The sequence below is a fragment of the Xiphophorus hellerii genome, chromosome 8, assembly GCF_003331165.1.
Source record: "Xiphophorus hellerii strain 12219 chromosome 8, Xiphophorus_hellerii-4.1, whole genome shotgun sequence".
In the NCBI taxonomy this organism is placed as follows: Eukaryota; Metazoa; Chordata; class Actinopteri; order Cyprinodontiformes; family Poeciliidae; genus Xiphophorus; species Xiphophorus hellerii.
The window spans coordinates 25394450-25414436 of record NC_045679.1 but is presented as its reverse complement, the minus strand read 5'-3'; the positions used below and the strand labels follow the sequence as shown (position 1 = coordinate 25414436).

The 19987-nt window shown below is 39.6% G+C and overlaps 1 protein-coding gene and 1 long non-coding RNA gene across 2 annotated transcripts; one reads left to right on the top strand and one right to left on the bottom strand.

Moving 5' to 3' along the window:
* Positions 1 to 119: 119 nt before the first annotated feature.
* LOC116724030 (kinesin-like protein KIF2A) lies at positions 120 to 17377 on the bottom strand. Its single transcript, XM_032569335.1, has 21 exons — positions 17193 to 17377; positions 16241 to 16335; positions 15269 to 15388; positions 14956 to 15010; positions 13710 to 13829; positions 11689 to 11789; positions 11222 to 11317; positions 10969 to 11023; positions 10252 to 10414; positions 9324 to 9414; positions 8765 to 8828; positions 8596 to 8687; positions 8370 to 8512; positions 8081 to 8285; positions 7016 to 7126; positions 6871 to 6938; positions 5873 to 5956; positions 4840 to 4984; positions 3714 to 3815; positions 3438 to 3573; positions 120 to 2696 (listed from the first exon to the last, which is right to left on the bottom strand). The coding sequence occupies exons 1-21, from the start codon at positions 17251 to 17253 to the stop codon at positions 2611 to 2613; spliced, it is 2193 nt and encodes a 730-aa protein (XP_032425226.1). The 5' UTR covers positions 17254 to 17377; the 3' UTR covers positions 120 to 2610.
* LOC116724031 (uncharacterized) lies at positions 3560 to 5435 on the top strand. Its single transcript, XR_004340098.1, has 2 exons — positions 3560 to 3786; positions 4853 to 5435. It is a non-coding gene; the product is annotated as an uncharacterized LOC116724031 (long non-coding RNA).
* Positions 17378 to 19987: the final 2610 nt, after the last annotated feature.

Here is a 19987-nt window from a genome sequence, read left to right as displayed (position 1 = left end):
GTTCATGTGTGGCATTTTACCTTCAAAGGGAACAACTTGAACAGCTAATAGTTTATTAGCTCCCACACATTAAAAGGCATTTTACGTAAAGTAAAAAAAAAAAAAGGACACACACAACAAACAAGAAGAAGTCTTTTTTTTATTATTATTATTTTTGGCAAAAGAAAAACTTGTTTTCAGAAATGTCCTGCAGGTAGCGTCTTTGATTACAGCGCCCCCTTTAGCTTACCGGTAGTTAAGGTCAGTTTAGTTTCAGTCAATCCTGTTTACACACCGTGTAAAGACAAAGACAGCGCTTCCTTTTCCACGTCAGTGTTTGTCCCGAGCTGAGATGAGGGGGAGAGCAGGAAGGAAATCCTCCACATATTGCACAAAATGGCAAAACGCGGTTTATAAAATTGGCCCAAAACAAACAGCTTGACAGTAATAGTAGTAAAGATAAGCTATGATTGACCATATAAAAAATTCTCTCAAAAGGAAAAACGTATTCACATTTAATTGCTCTTGAACGTAGCACTTGTGACGTATGCACACAAATCTTATGGAGGGCCGAATTGGAATTAATTAGCCGCTTCCCAGCGACACAGGATCGTCAAATAGCCGGGATAAAGAGGGAAACTTGCCGTTTATAAATGATAAACGACGTTCAATAGGCGCCACCTTGCGTTCAAAAAGTGTATCGCAGCCAGCCAGTGACGCTAAACAAACACCAAATGGCGATGAATTTGTAACTCCGCCCCCTGGAGCTAAATCAGACCTTTTAAGTCGAGCACTGATCTACAATAGTTTTACAGCAGACAGAAAATTTGTGCCATATTAATTTCTACATAAAGTTTATTGTTTCCTTTATATAGGCATATTAATAAATAAGATTATGTGATTCAATGAGGCTGCTTAAAAATTATTTTAAGCAGCTTTTAAGCACACTTTTTAAATTTGTCGTTCTGATGTAATATTCTAATCTTAAATGTGTATGAAATTAGCTGTAAGCAGAAATTCATCACAATTAACTTACAGACTAATGAGGGACTTCTGTAGATAACTTTTTGTCAGAGTGGACAGAAGTCACATGTGGGGTAGCGCATGTGACCTTCCATTTAATATCTACAGGCTCCTGCAACATCAGAATTTAGTAAAACGATTAATTACCATAGCTATGCAGATGATACACAGCTCTACATTACAATGTCACTTGGTTATTATGAGCTCATTTAAGCACTGTGCATGGAACAAATCAATGAATGGATGTGTCATAAACGTCTTCACCTGAACAGAAGCCAAACTGAAATCATTATTTTTGGACCTAAAGAGGAAGCACACAGCTCCATCTATTACAGCTGATGTAGTGATGGACCTGAACATTCAGAGTCACATAAAGACAGTTACAAAGTCGGCCTTCTGTCAGATGAAGAACATTTCCAGGATTAGAGGACTAATGTCACAACAAGAATTACTTTGTGTCCCCAGAGTCAGAACCAACATGGAGGAGCAGCATTCAGTTTCTATGCACCCACAAATTTGGAACAAACTTCCAGAAAACTGAAAAACTACTGAAACATTGAGTTTCCTTAAAATAAAGGCTAAAACCCCATTAGCAAGCATCTAGTACTACTGTAAAAGCCATAAAATTCCAATATGCTTAACCGACATAGTTTTAAATTTGAACTGCTGTCACTATTTGTGCCCATACAATGAAGGAAATACAGTGTATGGGAAAAACTTCACCCTTTAAAGTGTCAACATGTGTGACATTTAACACATGTTCACCCTTAATGCTGAACTGGAGCACTAGATTGCAACGCTTTGGGTTATTTTAGTTTATTCTGTTCAGTCAATAGCAACGTGTCAGCCAAAGCAATAAAGTTTTGATTGGACTATTAACATACATAGTGCAGGAAAAAGGTCCTTTTCCTGGCAGCAAATTGAGACTTTATTTTGAAAGTCTGATCTTTACACGCAACAGCAAGAATGATAAAACCCTGTGGAGAAATGTGCAAAAAAATGCATAATTTTTTTAATTTGAATTTTCTTTCAAGAGATCCAAACCTTCCTGTAAACTTTTAAAATCTATCTGTCTGTCTGTCTGTCTTAAAACTAGTGAATATCGGGGCTCGATTAGTAATGTCTGATTTTGCTTCCTACATGACCTTCCATCAGCGCCCTCTACAGGTGACAGAAGGCTGGCTTTGTAATTGTTTTCATGCGTCGCTGAAGGTTCAGACATCTTCTTTGGATATCAACACGAGAGGGCGGAGTTACTAATTAACCGTTGCCAAGTATCACCAGGTGAATAATAAACGCTTTGATGTGTTGTACTTTTTTGACAACCAGATGTTAAACAGGAAGTGGCGCTAAATAAACAGCAGGTTCCACATTTGATGCCGTTTATTAGATGCCAGGCGACGCTGGAAAGCGCGCGCATTAATTCCAAATCGGCCTTCCATACAAACCTTCTCGAAACACTGAACGGTGGGGATGGAAGAGCACGTCTGCTCTTTGGTTTAACAGGACGGATGAATGAGGGGGAATGAAATGCATGACCAGCAGAGGGGTCAAAAGGTTTCTCAGTTTGTCTGTTCCTGTGTGTACAGCGATCTCATCATGGCTGCTTCAGAGCGCTCGAGGCCTCTTGGGGGTTATCTGTTTGCTAGCTTGTTCTTCTTCTTGGAGAGCACAGCGGAAAGACTTGACTTTATCTGAAAGAAGGAATAAAATCATGAATTTTAAGAGTTACACAGTTTAAAATGGGTAAAAAAAAAAAATCCCACACAGAGTTAGAATGAAAACATTTATGGAAACCATATAGAAACCTATTTGTTGCCAAGATTATCAGGTGTTGTTGATTTTTGGCTTCATTACTATGCAAAATGTAGACTATTTATCGTAGGCTGCTAGAAAACCAGAAATCTTTTTTTTATGTATATACAAATTTATTAATGTTTTATCTATGGCAGCTTAGTACGAACTACTGAGAGATCAATCTCAGAAAATTTCTAGAAAAAAAAAAAAAAACAAAGAAATTTTTGAGTTTGAAAATTTGCCAGAAAAAAAAATCTGAAATTTCGAGATTAATCTCAGAAATCTCTGCAAAAAAACCCAACAAAAAACTTTGAAATTTGAGTTTCAAGTCAAAAATCTTCAAGTTTCAAAAGCTGAACATTTTCAACTTTTCAAGCTCAGATATTTCAATGTTTTTTCTCTCAAAACTTTCCGAGATGAATCTATTTTCTAGCAGATTTTCAACTATTTACACTCGCTCAGAAGACGAAGCATAGAACTAGATCGAATAGATCTACCCCTATGGATTGGGCACATTATCACTGATGCCCGATCTTGAATCGGTTTCAGTATCGGTACCGATACAGATATTAATCTCGGACCGGAGAGTCTCTAGCTTAGCGTGGGGTGAACTGAACAGCGCTAACGTTGCGTTTTACCCCTCAGCTCGGTCAGAATGTCGATCTTCTGGTCCAGGATTTGCTCCAGCTGGGTTGCATAAGACTCGACGTCGTAGTCCACCTCCTCCGTCATCTCCAGAAGAACCTTCTCGTCTTCCAGCCAGCGGATCGACTCCTGGCAACAGCAAACTGCACTGTGATGCTCTGCTGACATCTACAGGTAACACTCGGTAATTACATGAAAATCCTAACATTTATCCTCCATTTTTTCCCCACAGAAAAACATCAAGTCTCTGCACGCCTGCACTGCTGTACCTGGAACACGGCCCGGTGGTCCTCCAGCACCTGCTCCTCCATCTCCACCAGCTGAGACACGACTTCATGGAAGGTGAAGAGCTGTGGAGAAACCTCTTCCTCCTGAAAACAAACAGGAAACACAGAGACCTTTCTGTCTCGCACAAAATCATTTTGGTCATTCTGACCGACATAAAGTCTGATTTAACTTCAGACTGTGAGGGGGAAAAAAAAAAGTGTGTGTCTTTTTATTCGGTGTATAAAAATATCTGGTTTCAACTGTAAATAACGTTTTTGCATTTCATTACAAAACTGTGCAGTTTTGAATATTCAGCACTTTCAAGGACTTTACTCAGAAATCAAGCACTTTCCAAACCTTGAAAACACCAAATTGAAATTCAAGCATTTTCTAATGCATCTCTGAGTGCTAATGTGTTCAAAAGTGAGAAAAAAAACTTTTTATATTTTATATAGAAAAACCCTTATAAGTTTCAGAAACATCTGGAAACAGCTTGTTTTTTAGCTTCGTTGCTCTATTTTCTTGCTTTTCTATTTTTATTTTATTTTATTTCGAACATGTTAGAAGTATAAAATCACACACATGAACGAGGGATGCAAAAACACGTATTTTTGTACCACATTAATCTTAACATGCTCGAAAAGGAGTAGGATTATAAACTCTATCCCACAAACTCACACTATATTTTCAGATGGACCCTCATCATAAAATCCAATTTAAATAAATGTAATAAATGAATAAAAATCTTACAAAACTTTTTCCAGAAGAGAGGAAAGAAATGAACAAAACATAACATGAAGCACTATGAATACTTTCCAGATGCATCTTGTGTTTGATCATATAGACTTTAATCTCCATGTCAATATATATATATATATATATATATGTTATATATAGAGTTGCACGTACACCGGCGGCTGTGTTTGCCAGAATTTTATTTATACTGTAAAATTATAATTTTTTTTTTTACAGTGTGTAATCTGAAGTGATTAAAAGTCTGAATATGAATCTACTTGTGGTGATCTGCTGTATTTTCCTCCTGCTTCAGATCCAAAGACTTTTACTTTTAACTACTGTCTCTACTTTCTTGGTTTCTTCTTCTTCTGTGGTTTGCGACGTTTTGCTTACGTTCTGTTCGCAGAGCAGCTTGAGGTCGTCTCTCTGCGGGGAGCTGCCGACCCCCCACTGGGCCTCCAGGACCTCCAGCTGGGTGATGCGTCCCTCCTGGTGGCAGTCCAGAGCTGCTGCAGGGTCCACCGTCAGCTGCTTCATCCTGACAACACATCACAGCTTACAGAGGCGTCAGGAGGAAGAGGGGGGGCTTCAAGGCACAGGTTAGGAGGCGAGGTCTTGAAATAAATCAGTTAAATTCCTTTAGTAAACGATGCAAAAAATAACTTAATGCAAGTTTAAAACAGATGTAAACAACATGTTTTTTTTCATTCTTTTGGATTAAGAGCCCCAAAAGAAGCGTCTCAGTAACTGTAACTGATCTGCAACGATTTGATAGCTAAACAGAAAATCGTGCCGCACTTTTCAGATTTAGCTCCGTGATCCATTTCCAGCCGGCTCTATTGCCGCCGTGTTTCACTGTCAGGATCTTGTCGTTACTTTAGTGTTAGTGAAAACTTCTTCTTTCTCAAGAAAATGTATCGAAATAAAAAAAAACCCATTAAAGCTTGACAAAAAGCCCAGAAAGAGCAAGAACACGTTGTCAAGGCGATTTGGTAAATCACTGATATTTCAACATTTTGGACAGCTTTGAATCACATTAGGCTAACTTTCACTAAACACATCATTTATGATGTTTGGTCCCTTTTACTGTGTTTAAAATTGGAAGGAAAATATAAAATCTGGTTAGAATGAGTGAAAAAAGAAACAACTAGCAGTTTGTAAATAGCAGACCCTTTGTTTAGGACATTTGTCTCCAAGGCAACAACCATAGAAACTATTAGATATCACAGCGGCGCTGAATCTCTCCTCAGTGAACCAGCTTTATTGCCACTTTGAGCTGATTTCTTGATTTCTTAAATGACAGTAGCAGCCTGTTCAGATGTGTGGTCATGCAGGCATCATGTCTGCCCTGTTTCCCTTGGAGAGAGATCACAGATGGATGTTTCTTTGGGGGAAATGTTGTGGTAAATAGGTGCAGCGATCGTACTCATAAGTGGGTGAGAGCTCCGAGCGGCCGCCTCCGCTCTGAGAGAAGGGAATGTCTGAAGGACTGATGCCAAACTCCTTCACCCTGCAGACAGAAGAGGCAGAGGTGAGAGGAGGAGCATCTTCAGGTCAGACATATTTAGTGTGTTTACAGCCTCAAACTGTTGCATTAGATAATAAGCAGAGACAGTAGCTAGTTGTGAATGTGTGAAATAGTCGGGTAGAAACTACATTTACATGAGCAACCTTTTGGAAAAAAATTACTTTTTCTACGCTCTACTTTTACTTGAGTAAAATTTCAGCAAACATTTTTTAAACCAATAATTCACTAGACACACGCCTGCAGTTTTTGGTGAAGCTTTCATAAGTTTTTATTTTTACATATTTTATTTTCATTAATACTCTGTAGATGTGTTTTTATTTTTTCTATATGGTTGTATTTTATGAATTTGTGATCAGCTGATGAACGATTGCATGCTTGTTGTATTTTTTTCTGCTTCACATAAGCCCAGTGGGCTTTTGCCTCTTCATGTACTGTTGTTAATATTTTTCTTAATATCCTTAATTTGTATTTTTAATTGTGCAAAATAAAATAAACCACATTAAGTTTTATATTGACAGAAATTGATTTGGAAAAGTGTTTTGTTTGCCTGATTTTTTTATTATTTTTCAATTGTATAAATTGTTTTCATTTTGGTTTTTGATACACCAAAATTTCCACGTAACTTTATATTCTGATCTGTCTACTGATGTAATTTTTCAAAATGAAATAACTGATGTTTTGATCAGTCACTCAAATATTTTTTCATTCTTACTTGAGTCATTTTCCAGCTACTTTTTACTTTTACTTGAGTAAAAACATGAACTAGAGCTACTTTTACTCAAGTCTAATTTTTGACTGCTCCACCCACCTCTGCTATGTGACGTAGTTTCCTAAAAAGTCTCATCATCAAACAGATAAAAACATTTGAGCTTCTAATCACAAGAAACTCACTTTACCTGTTGGCATATCTCAGCGTATTTAATGTGTTTTCACAGGAGGCCATCCCAGGAGAAATGGTTGCTATCTGGAGACAGAGAATCATGATGTTGCTGTGCTTGTTTACAGCAGCGAGCGCAGTGTCCTTTGCTCCTGATGCCTCACCATGCATGTTCTTGAATTTTCTCCGATGAAGGAGTCTCTGAGGACTTGGGTCAGCTTGCTGGCCCGGAAGGGAGTGTGAGGTTTATTTCTGCCGAGGGCTCGGATGCATTCCTGCAGCAGGAGACCAGGAAACCCAAATTCACTCAAAATGATTTAGCATGTAACTATATAGACTGAAGAAGAATCACGCTGGTGACTTTCTGCTCCAGTTTACATATTGTGTCTCTTTTTAAAGTCCACATTAGCTTAGATTTATTTTTACACATTCATGTTGTCTAATTAATTACACAGGTTTTAACATGTTATAAAAATGTAACACAATTCATTGCTTTTTTGTTTTTCTTTACATAAAAAGGTTCCGGTCAGAGCCTTTGTATTAGCCCATTTCTGGTAACCCTGTACATTTGATGCATAAGCAACAAATCTTGGCTCATTGTTCATTTTTGCTTCAAAAAGCAATCTGATTGGACGTAGGAAAACAATATCGTCGTGTTCAAGTTGTGCTAAACAGAGTTAGCCTCTCAGTGAAGCTATTCAGGCCTAACGTAGCATCTCAGTGCTAAACATGTAGCAGCAGCACAGACGTCCCCAATGCTAACGTCAGCGTCCGCATTTCTAAAGAATATTTTCAAAGTTCCATGAAAGCTAAATGGTATAACAGCACTCTGCACCAATCTGATGGGTGAATAATCTACTTTGTACAAGTACATTTATAAAAATATATTTAAGAATGATTTAACATATGAAGCAAATAAAATAAGACGTAATAAAAAAACGCTGCTCTCAAGCTGAAGCTCTGTTCCTTCCTAAAATATCATTGTCCATATTAAACTGCCCCTGTTCTCCCCAAAGAAATAAACCCAATACTAATGTCATTAAAAATGTTTCTATTTATTATAGATATTGCAGGTGATGTTGCAGCATTTCCACTAAATGTGCTCAGAGGAACCTGAATACCAGCATGTCAGTGACACAGAGCGGCCCTCCATATGAAGCCGGTTCTGCTCTGGCTCTGTTAGAACTAATCAGGTTAGCCAGCGGCGTCTGGAGCCGGGGCTCGCTGACCTTCAGCGCCAGCAGGCTCTTGTTGATCTCGGCTCCTTCCAGTCGGGTCTGCCGGTCGGCGCTGGACGTGTCCGCCCCTCTCTCGTTCCCCGCCAGGTCAATGAGCGAGAACTTCCCGTGCATCTTCCCCCGCCGCCGCAGGATGATCTGGAACACGGCGTGGCTCCGAGAGGAGTGAGCGTTCGCTGAGGTCTGACCCGAAGTCCTGGAAATCCAAACTCTCAGTCAGATATTTTCTGAACAAACTACTGCAACATTTGGCTCAGAGTTAAACTCCTCTGGCGTTCACCTGCAGCTGTTTCCCATTTCGATGAGCTTGAGGACGTCCTCGGTGCATTTCACCTCCCTCTCCTGCAGCCCGACCACCTGCACCTGCTGCTTCCCGTCCTCCAGGACCCGCAGCTTGGCTTTGCGGTTTAGCAGGTCGAACACCTTTAAACACATGCAGTGACTGTGTAATTAAGCCGCTCCGCTGTTCTGGGTTCAATCAGCTCTTTGGTTGTTGAGACGCTAACCTTTCCGCTGTAAATCTCAAAAAATGTGGCAAAAACTTGCAGATCCAACTTCTTATAAACGGGTTTCTTCCACATGAGAAAAACGTCTCTGGCTGCCGTGAGAATGAAAAATGAAACCCAGTTAAGTCGAAGAAATGTTTAATGCAGCAGTGAAACAGGAGAAACTGACCCGACAGAGCATAGATGCCCTTTGAGCAGTCCTGGTTCTTCCCAGAAAAGTCTCCTCCCATTGTCTGAAAACACACACAGTCCAGCAGGAATGAAAAACATGAGAGGAAAAATGTTGTGAATGGGGCTGAAATGATTAATCAGATCAATCAGATAATCGTCAACCAGTTTAGTCGTTGAGTAATCGTAAAATTCATCATATAGGCTTAAAAAAAAGGCTATTTGCTGGAAGAACACACTCACTCAGAGCAGTGATTAAGTTGTAAACCAAAACTGCAAAAAAATGTTTACATTTTGCATTTAAGAGACAAAAAAATCCTGTCTGTGAATCTGTTCTACCCTAAACTCATCAAGTGGCATCTTTTAATGTATTTCTATTACTGTATGAAAAATGCTTAAGTTAGAAATCGACAGAATGTGCCAACTTTTTCTATCTGATTAATCGTCACAATAATTAATCGATTAATCACCAGAATAATTGATCAATCGTTGGAATAATTGATAGACTAATCGATGACTAAAATAATGTCGTTATTTCAGGTTCACGTGAAAGCCCTCACGTGTGTTTTTCCACTTCCTGTTTGTCCGTAGGCGAAGCAGGTGGCCATCCCTCTCTCAAAAATGGTCTCTACCAGTGGCTGGGCCGTAAACCTGCAGCAGGGAAGAACATGTCAGCAGCAAAGCAAATACAAACGTGAGATGTACCGAGAACTTCTCTGTCGACCCGAATTGGAAAATATTCCAATGATTGACTAATCTCAAAAATGTGGCTTTTTTCTGGCCAGCGAACGCACCACACTTGTTCTAACAGCTATTATTTAAATATTCCCAAGGAATGTAAATATCATAATTTGTTCTTCTTAGTACCGGGGGGGGGGGGGGGGGGGGGGGGTTAAAATCAAGTCAGACAAATTATAGAGAGCATTAAAACATACTGAAGCATCTGTTGTAGTCAGGAAGGTTTACACTTTTCAAGCAAAGTTGTATTTTTGCAAGTCAAAAGCCTTTCAAACTTAGAAATCTGAAATTGTCCAGTTGTCCCTCCAGTTTTTCGTAATATCATCATTGTGGAAATTTGCGTAAAATAAACAAAATCCCCACAAGCTAATGCATAATTGTGAATTTATTGCAATTTTTTTCACAGAGAATTGTCAAAAACATTGAGTTTAAGTGACTAACTCCCACCAGCAGGTGGCAATATTTCTTACTTCTTCTACTCTGCTGCCTAGTTTTTGAGCTATTTAAGCTCTTTCAAGAATAAAAATGTTTCGGTGTTCGATCTGTCTGCTTGTTATTTTTTCTTCATGTAGATGTCGGAATGGTTTTAGCTTGAAACAAATATCGCAAAATTCATCCATGTAAGTATTTCTAAAGCAGCGCCACAAAATCAGAGATGTTGATTGCAAAACTCCCCCCAAAAAACAATCACCTGCAGGGACTGTCTGATGGATGCCTGGCTATGAAAAGAAAAGAAAAACGCCGACACACCTGTAAACCATTTCATTGGTGGAACTCTTGTCGAAGGCGTAGTCGAATCGGAACGTCTGGTTCTCCAGGAAGCGGGTCAGGTCCACTTTCTGCTTCGGCTCGTGGACCATCACCACGTCCTTACTGGGAATGGTGATCACATCCAGATCCTTCACTGATAACTCTGAGGAAGGAGCACATGCTTTGATGCAGCAAGCGTTTCAATGACACACAGACATTTAACGAGTCCTTGTTGTTTATTCTTGTGTTAAGTAGGAATCAGGATTGAAATAAGAAATGTCACATTTACAACATCAATTAGAACTGAAACAACGAGTATATTGTTGTAGCAGTAGTAGGGATTATTGTTGTTTTTCTTTTTTAAATAAAAGCAATTTATTTTCAATATTGTGATTCATAAGCTGCAACATTTTTACTCATGATTATCCTACCATGTGAATCTCACAGCAGGCCTTGTGAGTGACATTATGACTATCACCTATTTCATTACAAACTGTCATTTCTTTGTCCTGTATCGAGAGCTTCTTTTCCCCCTCAGGGTCTGCAGAATGCTGTATCCATGGCAACAACATCTGCTTCCTGTCGCTAGTGAAATCATGTGTGAGCTTGACTGTTGGTTTGAAGCTCAGCTACAGCACAAGGCTTTAACTATTAACTCAGACACCATAGCAATCAGTTGATTACGAGGATAAAACGGTCTGAACACGTTCATCTTACCTTTTTTATTTAGGGGACGAGCGCGAACACACACACAGATCCTGTGCTCCTCAATCTGAAACAGAAAAATCATTCTCTATTTAATTTGCTCTGTTAATGTCCTCTTTTTCCTCATCTGTCGTTCCTTGAAATCATTTTCATTCTTGAATCTATTTTGTCCTTTAGAGCTACTCCACCGCCTCTTTTCCTCTGCCTCCATATCTGCAGCACCTCCTGCTTTCCCTGCCTAACCTGTGTGGCGTTTCTGACTCACAGCATCATTGGAGGTCAAAGGTCTGTAGTCCAGGCTGGCCCTGAAGTCTCTGATCATGCACATGATCTCATAGTTGGGTAGATTGACATCGACCTCCTGCGGTGAGACAGAAAGGACAAAAACGACAACAAAGAAATCAGCATGGCTTACTGCCATAAAATTATTATTTTTTTTTTTTTACTTTGCAATGGTTTTAGAATGTCAGGACTTGTGGACTCTGATTTGCTTTTCACTTTAAGTAGATTTTGTTTAAAACAGTCCACTTGTTTTATCAGTCCAGATTCTGTGTCTAGAAGACAACAGTTCTCTTTATAAGCAGACTGAAAATAAAGAATGGATTTGTTTAAACCAGTAAAACAAAAAGAATGCTTCCTTCACAAACAACTTTCCTCCTTGCTGCACATCTCTATACGCGTGGAGGGGTGAGTGAATGTGAGTGTGTGGCTGTGTGTGTGTTCTGTCCTCACCTGCGCCCTCTTCTCTCTGAGCTCTTGCTGCTGCAGACGTCTCTTCTCTCGTTGCTCCTGCAGTTTCTCCACTTCCTTCACACAGTTGGATTTTCTTCGTGCTGGAAACGACAAATCAATGAATTTCATTTTATTTAACCTTTATTATTTTGTTTAACCTTTATTATTTTATCTAACCTTTATTTAAAGGGCAGCATTATGTATTTTCCAGTCACATATGCAATTATTATAGCATATTTTAAGTCTGCTTACAAAGAGAACCTGGTTCAACCTGGTTGACCAGGTGCAGATGCACAGTTCAACCAGGTGTTTGCTAATAGCACCGTAAGTTGTTATAAAAATATCATTTATAAGCAATTGGACCTCTGTCTCTTTAAGTAGCAGCTGCTGTTTCTGAAACTCCGCCTCCAGGAAGTCACCACAACATGGCTCCTCTATTAACCCTTTAACGTTTTTACCAGCACTGCACTGAGAAGTAGCTCCTATAATGAGCTCATCAGATGCTCAGTTCAACCAGGTGTTTGCTAATTGCTGCTGGCTAGTCTGAAGGAGCTGAGTGGGGGAGGAGCTTTGTCCTTGAAGGCGGTGCTCAGTCCCCTCCATGCGTTTTGCACAGCTGAATGGTTGCCACGGGAGATTAAAGGATTCCTCAAACAAGCATGAAAGAATCAAAGCAACACTCCAGCTATGATTTTGATGACAGAATCACATTATAACATGATGTGCAGCTCAAAAAAGCCAATTTCACATTATCCAGGTAAATTGATAGAGAACAAATTCTCATTTTCAGCAACGCCGTGTAAATAAATAATGATTAATCACTAACTGAGGTATACAGACTGAAAATAAGGCAATTTGCTCAAAGAGTAACATACTCAGAGCTGTAATGAAGCCAAAACTGAACAAAAAATATACATAGTTTGCAATTAAGATAAAAAAAGACTTTGTGTGTAAAAATTCTCCTATTAAGTACCTTTTGTAATCCAATTATTAATTGATTAATCAATAAATAATCACCAGAACAACCCTATTAATAAGTCAAGCAGAAAGGGCAAAGCTTTTCACATGTTCATGTCAGACATATTTTTTAGCTGCAGATGCATCCTTTGCTACAAATGATCCAGAATAAACTAAAGCAATGCTGGGCTTTTGCACTTTAGGCAATAAAATGTTTCTTATTTAAAAAGGAATTGAATTATTGTTTAATTGCATCTTTGAATGAATTTCTAAAGTTGCATAAAATAAGGTGAAGTGGTTAAATGAGAAATCTGCAGAATGTGCCAATTTAATTAACTGACTAATGGACTAATCATCAGAATAGCTGGTTAATCGTCAAAATAGTTGTCAAAATAATCAATAAATAAAATAACTGTTATCATTTTCTATTGTTTCTATGTGGTTTCTAGGAGTCTTTATATGTACTTGTTGGTTTATGAACATTTGATTTACACATAATGCAGCCCAAGAAGACAAAAGACGGACTCAAAATGTAACTTTTATCTACAACTAATTTATAAAACAGGGAATAAAGGATTTCTGGAAACGTAGCATAGAAAAAAGCCCAGCACATACATCTGAGGTTGACTTGACCTTACATAGATTTAGCTTCTAACTCTAATAGTATTGAGAGATGACGAGCAGCTTGTGTCACATTTAAATGACTCAACAAATAGAAAAAAATCATACAACAGTAAAAAGAAACAAATTAAACTTCAACACTTTTCTTTAGTTGCGGGATTTAACAAGATGTGCAATTATTAAAAAGTTGCAAGCACTGCATCTTGATGAGTTTCTTTTTGTATCCACATGTTAGTCGTCCAAACAGCCCCAGCAGGAACTGAAACAAGCGCCGCAGTATGACTCCACCGGCAGAGAAAGAGGCTTTGACTAGACGAAGACCAGCTGTCTGGGGCTGGGAGCATGACATCACTGGATGGGACCGCATCAGAACACGACAACAGAGGGGCTGGACGCGCCACTCAGAACCAAAACGGAGCCGTGCGCGGACCCGAGCTCGTTACCGTTCTGCTGCTGCATCAGAGTCTCCTTCACTGCAGGCTGGGGGGTGATGGAGGGCGGGGGGGGTTCTGCAGCCTGGCTGTGCTGGCTGGGACGGGCCCGGGTCGTTCCCACGGCTGCAGCTGCAGAGCAGAGCGTTGGTCGTCGTCACAGATTGGAAAAGAACCAGACATGACACAACAGTAGAACTTCAAATTCTGAGATCACCATTTTCTAGTTAGGGCTGAATCGATTAATCAGACTAATTGTGACAAATCGATTATGAATCGTCTGACTTCAGGCTATAAAGAGAAATCCATAAAATCCACACAACTTGGGACAAAAATTTTTGTTTCAAGGAGAATGTTCTAGATCACTCATGTTTTCTCACTGTAAATTCCAACAAAACTAATCTATAATTTAAACAACACATTAAACATGTTTACATGTTCACTACTTTACTCCATAAATGCTATTAAGACTGTGCCACGTAGAGAGCACCTTCAGCTAACTTTAATAGGATACTACAGAGCAACAATCTGAGATATTCTAGCATTTAAATCAGTTGGATTAAATAAATTTACAAACAACAATCCAATCAGAGTGACTGGAATTAAAAGATTTTATACCTGATCAACAATTATTAGAGATTAGGCAAATCCCACCTTTTTTCCTGATCAGTGAACATAGCACGCATTAGCATGAACAGGTGGTAGCTGACAGGTAAAACTGCAAAGTTGCAATGGAAACACTTTTTTTATCGACTCATTAGTCAACCGGATGTTACTACTGGAGAAAACAACAATGAAGACGGCAACAGGAAGTAGCTGGAGGATGATAACACATCGTGTTTTTTAATGACTTATTGAGTGAACACACTTATTCACGTGTGATTTAAATGTATTTCTTATTTAATGAAAACAATGCAATAGCTAAATTGTGGGGATTTTTTCCAACAGAAGCAGATTTTTTTTGCAAAGATTTGCGCACATTTGTAACGTAAACACAACTTGTATAGATTTTTGCAAAGTTCTGAAATAAACTCGCCTGTTCACAAAAATATTTAATCACAGACTTTTAAGATTTAACCAGAAGCTCAGCTTTTTACAAAATCATACATCAGGGTATCAAATTTTGACTTTCTCCATCTTCCATAAACAGACATTTTTCTCTAACTTCACCAGAAAGTGTCCAGTAACAGCAGGGTGTCAATATTTCTTTAACTAACAACAGTGGGAGTATTCAAAATGGATAGCGGGTCAAACATACCTCTGTTCTCCCGTGGAGCATTTTCAGGTTTAGGTATCGCTGTGATCCGTCGGGTCTAAAAATGTAACAAAAGTCAAACGTTCGATAAAAAAAGAAGCACACATGCCGAACAAAACACACCATGAAGTCGTACGCGTCTGTCATCAAGTTTAAACTTTGAGAAAATGAATCTTTTCTTAGTTTATAAAAATGAATCTATGTCATAATTCGGATTAAATAGTTGCAGTGGCAGGATTTTTTGAAATTCCACACATTAACCTAAAAACAGGACATTTCTACTTGATAACAGTCCGTTGTTAAGTGAAGAGCAAACCTTGGGGACTTTGCTGGCTTTAGTGATGCTAGACGGAGGAAGAGGAGCCTCGGGACTCTGAGGTATTTCTTCATCAGGAACGATATCCGGATTCAAAGCGAAGATGCTCTCCAGGTCGATCTGAGGAACACAAGACGACCACAAGCTGTTTATCTCTGTGAGAGCTGAAATAAAACCAGAATGGTACAATTACAACAAGTTTGGTGGCAAAGTTTGGTGTTGGGAATGGGAGCAACTCTAACCCAGAACATTTACGATCCACTGTGGCACATAATATTTGATACTGTCAAGTTTAAAAGGTGTATTTTCACACATGATGTGTTTCTGTTTTCTTTGTTTCCAAAAGCTGCTCTTTCTGTTTCAGTAATAATTTCAATAACGTTGTTTAACATATAAAATATAAGAAACCCTTATTTCATGTACACAGATCAATAAGTCATTGAGTCATTAAGGATAATAAATATTCATCACATCGAAAGAATCCGAGCTAACTGTGTTAAGGTACTTTACCTTTCAGCTTGTATTAAGTGCTTAAAACACAATGTATTTGAAATAGAGACAAACAAATCTCTAAAAGATGTTCTCGCTAAGTTTTGTGGCGTTTAGCAAATAGAAATAATTTTGGGAACTCTGACTGACCTAAAACAAGAAAAGTTTATTCTGATTTAACTTCAGACAGTGAGAGAAAAAAGTGTTTGTGTGACAATATCTGGTCGCAACTTTAAATGATGTTTTCCAATTTTAGGCTTTTAATCAAATGTTATATTACACTCTATTACAAAACTGCGTAGTTTGTATATAAAGCACTTTCAAGGATTTTTATATAGAAATCGCATACCAAACCTTGAAAACAGCAAACTGAAATGAACGGATTTTCAGGGATTTTAAGCGCTCTGACTGCAAGTGCGTTTCAGATCACGATAAATTCGACTTATTGGGGTGAAACACAACTCAGAGCAGCGGCAGGTGTACCTCCTTCCCCTTGGTGTCCCCGTTCTCGATCCACTCCACCGTCACGCTCTCATTGTCTTCGTGTAAAGACGTGACCATGGCCTGGTGTATTCGCCCTGCGGTGAGGATGCAGACACAGGTAAATTCTGACTGCAGATGCTGCTGGATCCTTAAAGTCAAATCCAAACTAAACCAGCCCCCCCCCCACCACCACCACCATGTTCAGGTTTTTTTTTACAAGCTTTTCTTTTTGTTGTTTTTGATGAACAAAAATAAGCTAAATCAAAGTGTTTGAGGATGTAATTATTTTATGAAAAACCATCATGAAGCCAATGGGTGTGGCTGATGTGACTTTTCACTGTCAGTCAATTAATTTGCTGCTCAAGCTAATCCGCTGCTTTAAGCTAAGATCATCATAAGGGAGACAGTAGTGAGGCCAAACCCAGCAGGGATCAGCTGTTTCTGTTTTTTTTTTGTTTTTTTTTTTAATGAGGTATAATGAAGTGAGAGGCCCATGCAGCCATCCTTCAGCCCAGCATTCAAAGGCCACAGCTGGATGCTGCAGTGCAGAGAGGTGGATGAATCCACCCTGTCCCACACCGGAGGCTTTAATGCCGTGACGCAGAGGCAGCGGGGCAGGTTTTCATCCCGTTCACAGCCGGACAGCCGTGCAGGTGGACGGACCTCCCCGCCCGCCCGGCCGGGTGGCTGTCGGTCTGCTGCCCCGCAGGCCTACCGGCTTCAGACTGCATGACTAACATGCGACAGCGCGGGGCGGAGGAGCGGAGCAGCCGTGTGTTTACAGGCTTATCCGCCTCACACCGCGCAGCTTTTTAGCGCTACAACCCGGAGAAAGTGTTCGTGTGACCAGCTTGCGTTAGCTAGCAAAGGAGCCGTCGGTGCTGCTCGCTCCTCTCCTCCGGACCAGCCGGATGGAGCGGCGTGTGCGCGCGCTGCTGGGCCGGCCACGTACCGTCGCTTCGCTTTATTTCCACGTAAATGCCCACGAATATCTTCCCGAAAATCCCGGCCATTTCTCCCCCGTGTCGTCTTCGCCTTGTCGCCCAGTCCACTTTGTGCAATGCTGCGGAGACTGGGAGGTCACTGGCGGCCAGTCAAAGGAGAGGCAGCGGAGAGAGGAGAGGAGCTGGTGCGCATGCGCGCATCTCTCGCCAAACCTCTAGCATCCTCCGTTAGTCCTCACCTGCTTTCAGCCGACATGGTCGCCTTCTGTTTGTCTGACGAAAGTAATACTACTTAATATCTTTTTTGTTCCGGCATAAAACCACAACAAAAATTGTACTCCAGTAAGAGTACTTCAACATATTTTTATTTGAGTACAATTTTAAAAAATAGCCATCCAAGAAAATGCTCAAGTAAGAGTAAAAAAAAAAAAAAAAATTGTAAAAAGGCTACCCAATATCAATCAATCTATATTAAGAAATTACATAATCAGACGAAAGGAATATGAAATGTTTTTTGTATTTTACAGACCAAAAAGAAAACAATCCATATAACTAACATAATTACAAAATAACAAAATAAAATATGACAAAAGAAACTTTTCCAAGTCAATTTCTTTCAATGTAAAATGTCCGAAACTAACTAATCATAAAACATAAAATAGATTATAACATTGAAACTACGATGAATGTTTTCCAAGGTTCAACCCAACTGTGCAAACACCTGAACTAATACTTCACTTAAACTCGGTTTTATTCCATTTTAGCCTGCTGCCGTGAGCTAGTGCACACATCAAATGTTGTATTTCAGTTTAACTGTTATGTTTTCAATTCTACATCCGGAGGCATTGTTTTTATTGTACAGCACACTTACAGTATGATGAGAGAAGAAAAAAATGTGATTACTTGGACTCTAGCACAAGATGGCAGCAGAAGCCTTCAGGAGGAAAAGCACCGTTTTCCTCTAATAAATGTGTACTCATAATACAATAAGGCTCTGTTATGCATCGGTGTTTATTGTTAGTATTTAGCTATGATTATTTTTTATGATGTATCCCAGCAATCCTTCTGCTCAAGGTTTGATTATAAATGTCTAAAACAAACAAAAAAAACATTAGGATTAAAATACACAAACCAAATCTGCAGATGTTTCTGTGCAAAACAGTTAAAGCATTAGATAGAAGTTAAATAAACTAATCAGACGTTGGTGGCTAATAATAAACAGACATGGAATGAATTTGCTTCATGTTTTTGCTGCTCTCTAATGCAGCACTCTAATTCCCTGGTGCCCTAAAGACCTTCACCAAACCTAGATGCTCTATTTATGCCCATTGAACAAAGCCACTATATACTGTAATTTATCAGGATGCTACTGGAATAATTTGTATATTTTGATGGCAAAGAAATGAATAAACTGCAAAATATTGAAACTGCACACTTTGAATATGATAACCAAAATTGAGCTGTGCAAGGGACCGAGAGCCGCCTTCGAGAAGCAGAGCTGCAGTTTCCGAGCGTCCGCCTCACAGAGCAGCCCTCCTCCACTCAGCCCCTTCAGACTAGCCAGCAGCAATTAGCAAACACCTGGTGGAACTGCGGAGCTCATTATAGGAGCTGCTTCTCAGCGCAACGCTCTTAAAAACGTTATTAAAGCGTTAATTGAGGAGCCATGTTGGGACGACTTCCTGAAGGCGGAGCTTCAGAAAGAGCAGGAGCTTTTGAAGAGACGGAGGCCCAGTTTCAAAGCGATAAATTACAAAGTAAATGATCTTTTAAGTCATATTTGAAATACATAGCAATTTTATAACAACTTGAAGGTAACATAGTTACTTGATTGTGCTATCAAATGCCTCTATGTGCCTAGAAAAAAATTATATACAGAAACCGCACAACCTTTAGCCCCAAACTTAAAGGCACCACATGGGCGTGATGTTCTGTGTTCATTAACTCTTCAGAAAGCAAAAGCAAACAAATGAAAGCACAGATGGTTAAATCTCAGATAGTGGCGGCCGACGCCGATGGATGCTGCTGTCATTGAGAGTAAGACAGGCAGATGCTTGGCTCAGCTTCTGTCGCTGCAGCTACGGATAAATTAAACCTTCCTGTCCAATGTGGGGGACGGTGTCCTCACATCCCACGTAGACTGCCCATTTAATAAGACGGCAGACTCTTTAGATTCAACGGCTTTAATGTCACATTATAGTATCACAGAAAATGTGCTGCGGTAGAAAGCGCTGATGAAACCCAGACTGTAAACGCATGCAGGCGTATTCCTGTGAATACTTTGCATTATTTTACATACCAATCCCCCGTCTTGTGCAGCAACAGCAAGCAATAGGTCTGTTTTGCAATCATGGATAATTCATGACGTGCACAGACAGTGCACATGAAAAGCCTCTGTAGGCAGCATGGAGCTCCCTTCTCTTCTTCTCGACGTCACCTTTGTCAAGGCCACGAATCTGGTGTTTCATTTGCTGCGAATGCTCAAAGTGAGGAAACGCAGACACTTGTGAAGATGGTATACACCACATGTTACAATTCATCCTGCTCTAGTTTCACTCAAACAGAGTTACTAGACATGCAGGAGGAAGAATAACAAGCGTAATGGGTGACATACAAGACCAAAACGTTGCAGCAATCCACTTAGATTATTCAAACTTTAGCTTTTTTAATCTTTTTTTGCACTTTTACCTGACTGCCGGGTCAAATTGACCCGAACAGTATCTATGTAAAAAGTAGACCTAGGGGTTGGTACAAATGTGTGAAATGAATAAATTTTCAATTTATATGTAGAGTGCACCTATTA

Excerpts from the sequence above, each read along its gene's own strand:
- LOC116724030 (XM_032569335.1), bottom strand. The coding sequence starts at position 17,253 with ATGGCCGGGATTTTCGGGAAGATATTCGTGGGCATTTACGTGGAAATA. Across the intron at positions 11,790-13,709 it reads TCTGATGCAGCAGCAGAACG|CACGAAGAAAATCCAACTGT; the intron begins GTAACGAGCTCG and ends TGTCGTTTCCAG. Across the intron at positions 7,127-8,080 it reads AGAGCCTGCTGGCGCTGAAG|GAATGCATCCGAGCCCTCGG; the intron begins GTCAGCGAGCCC and ends CTCCTGCTGCAG.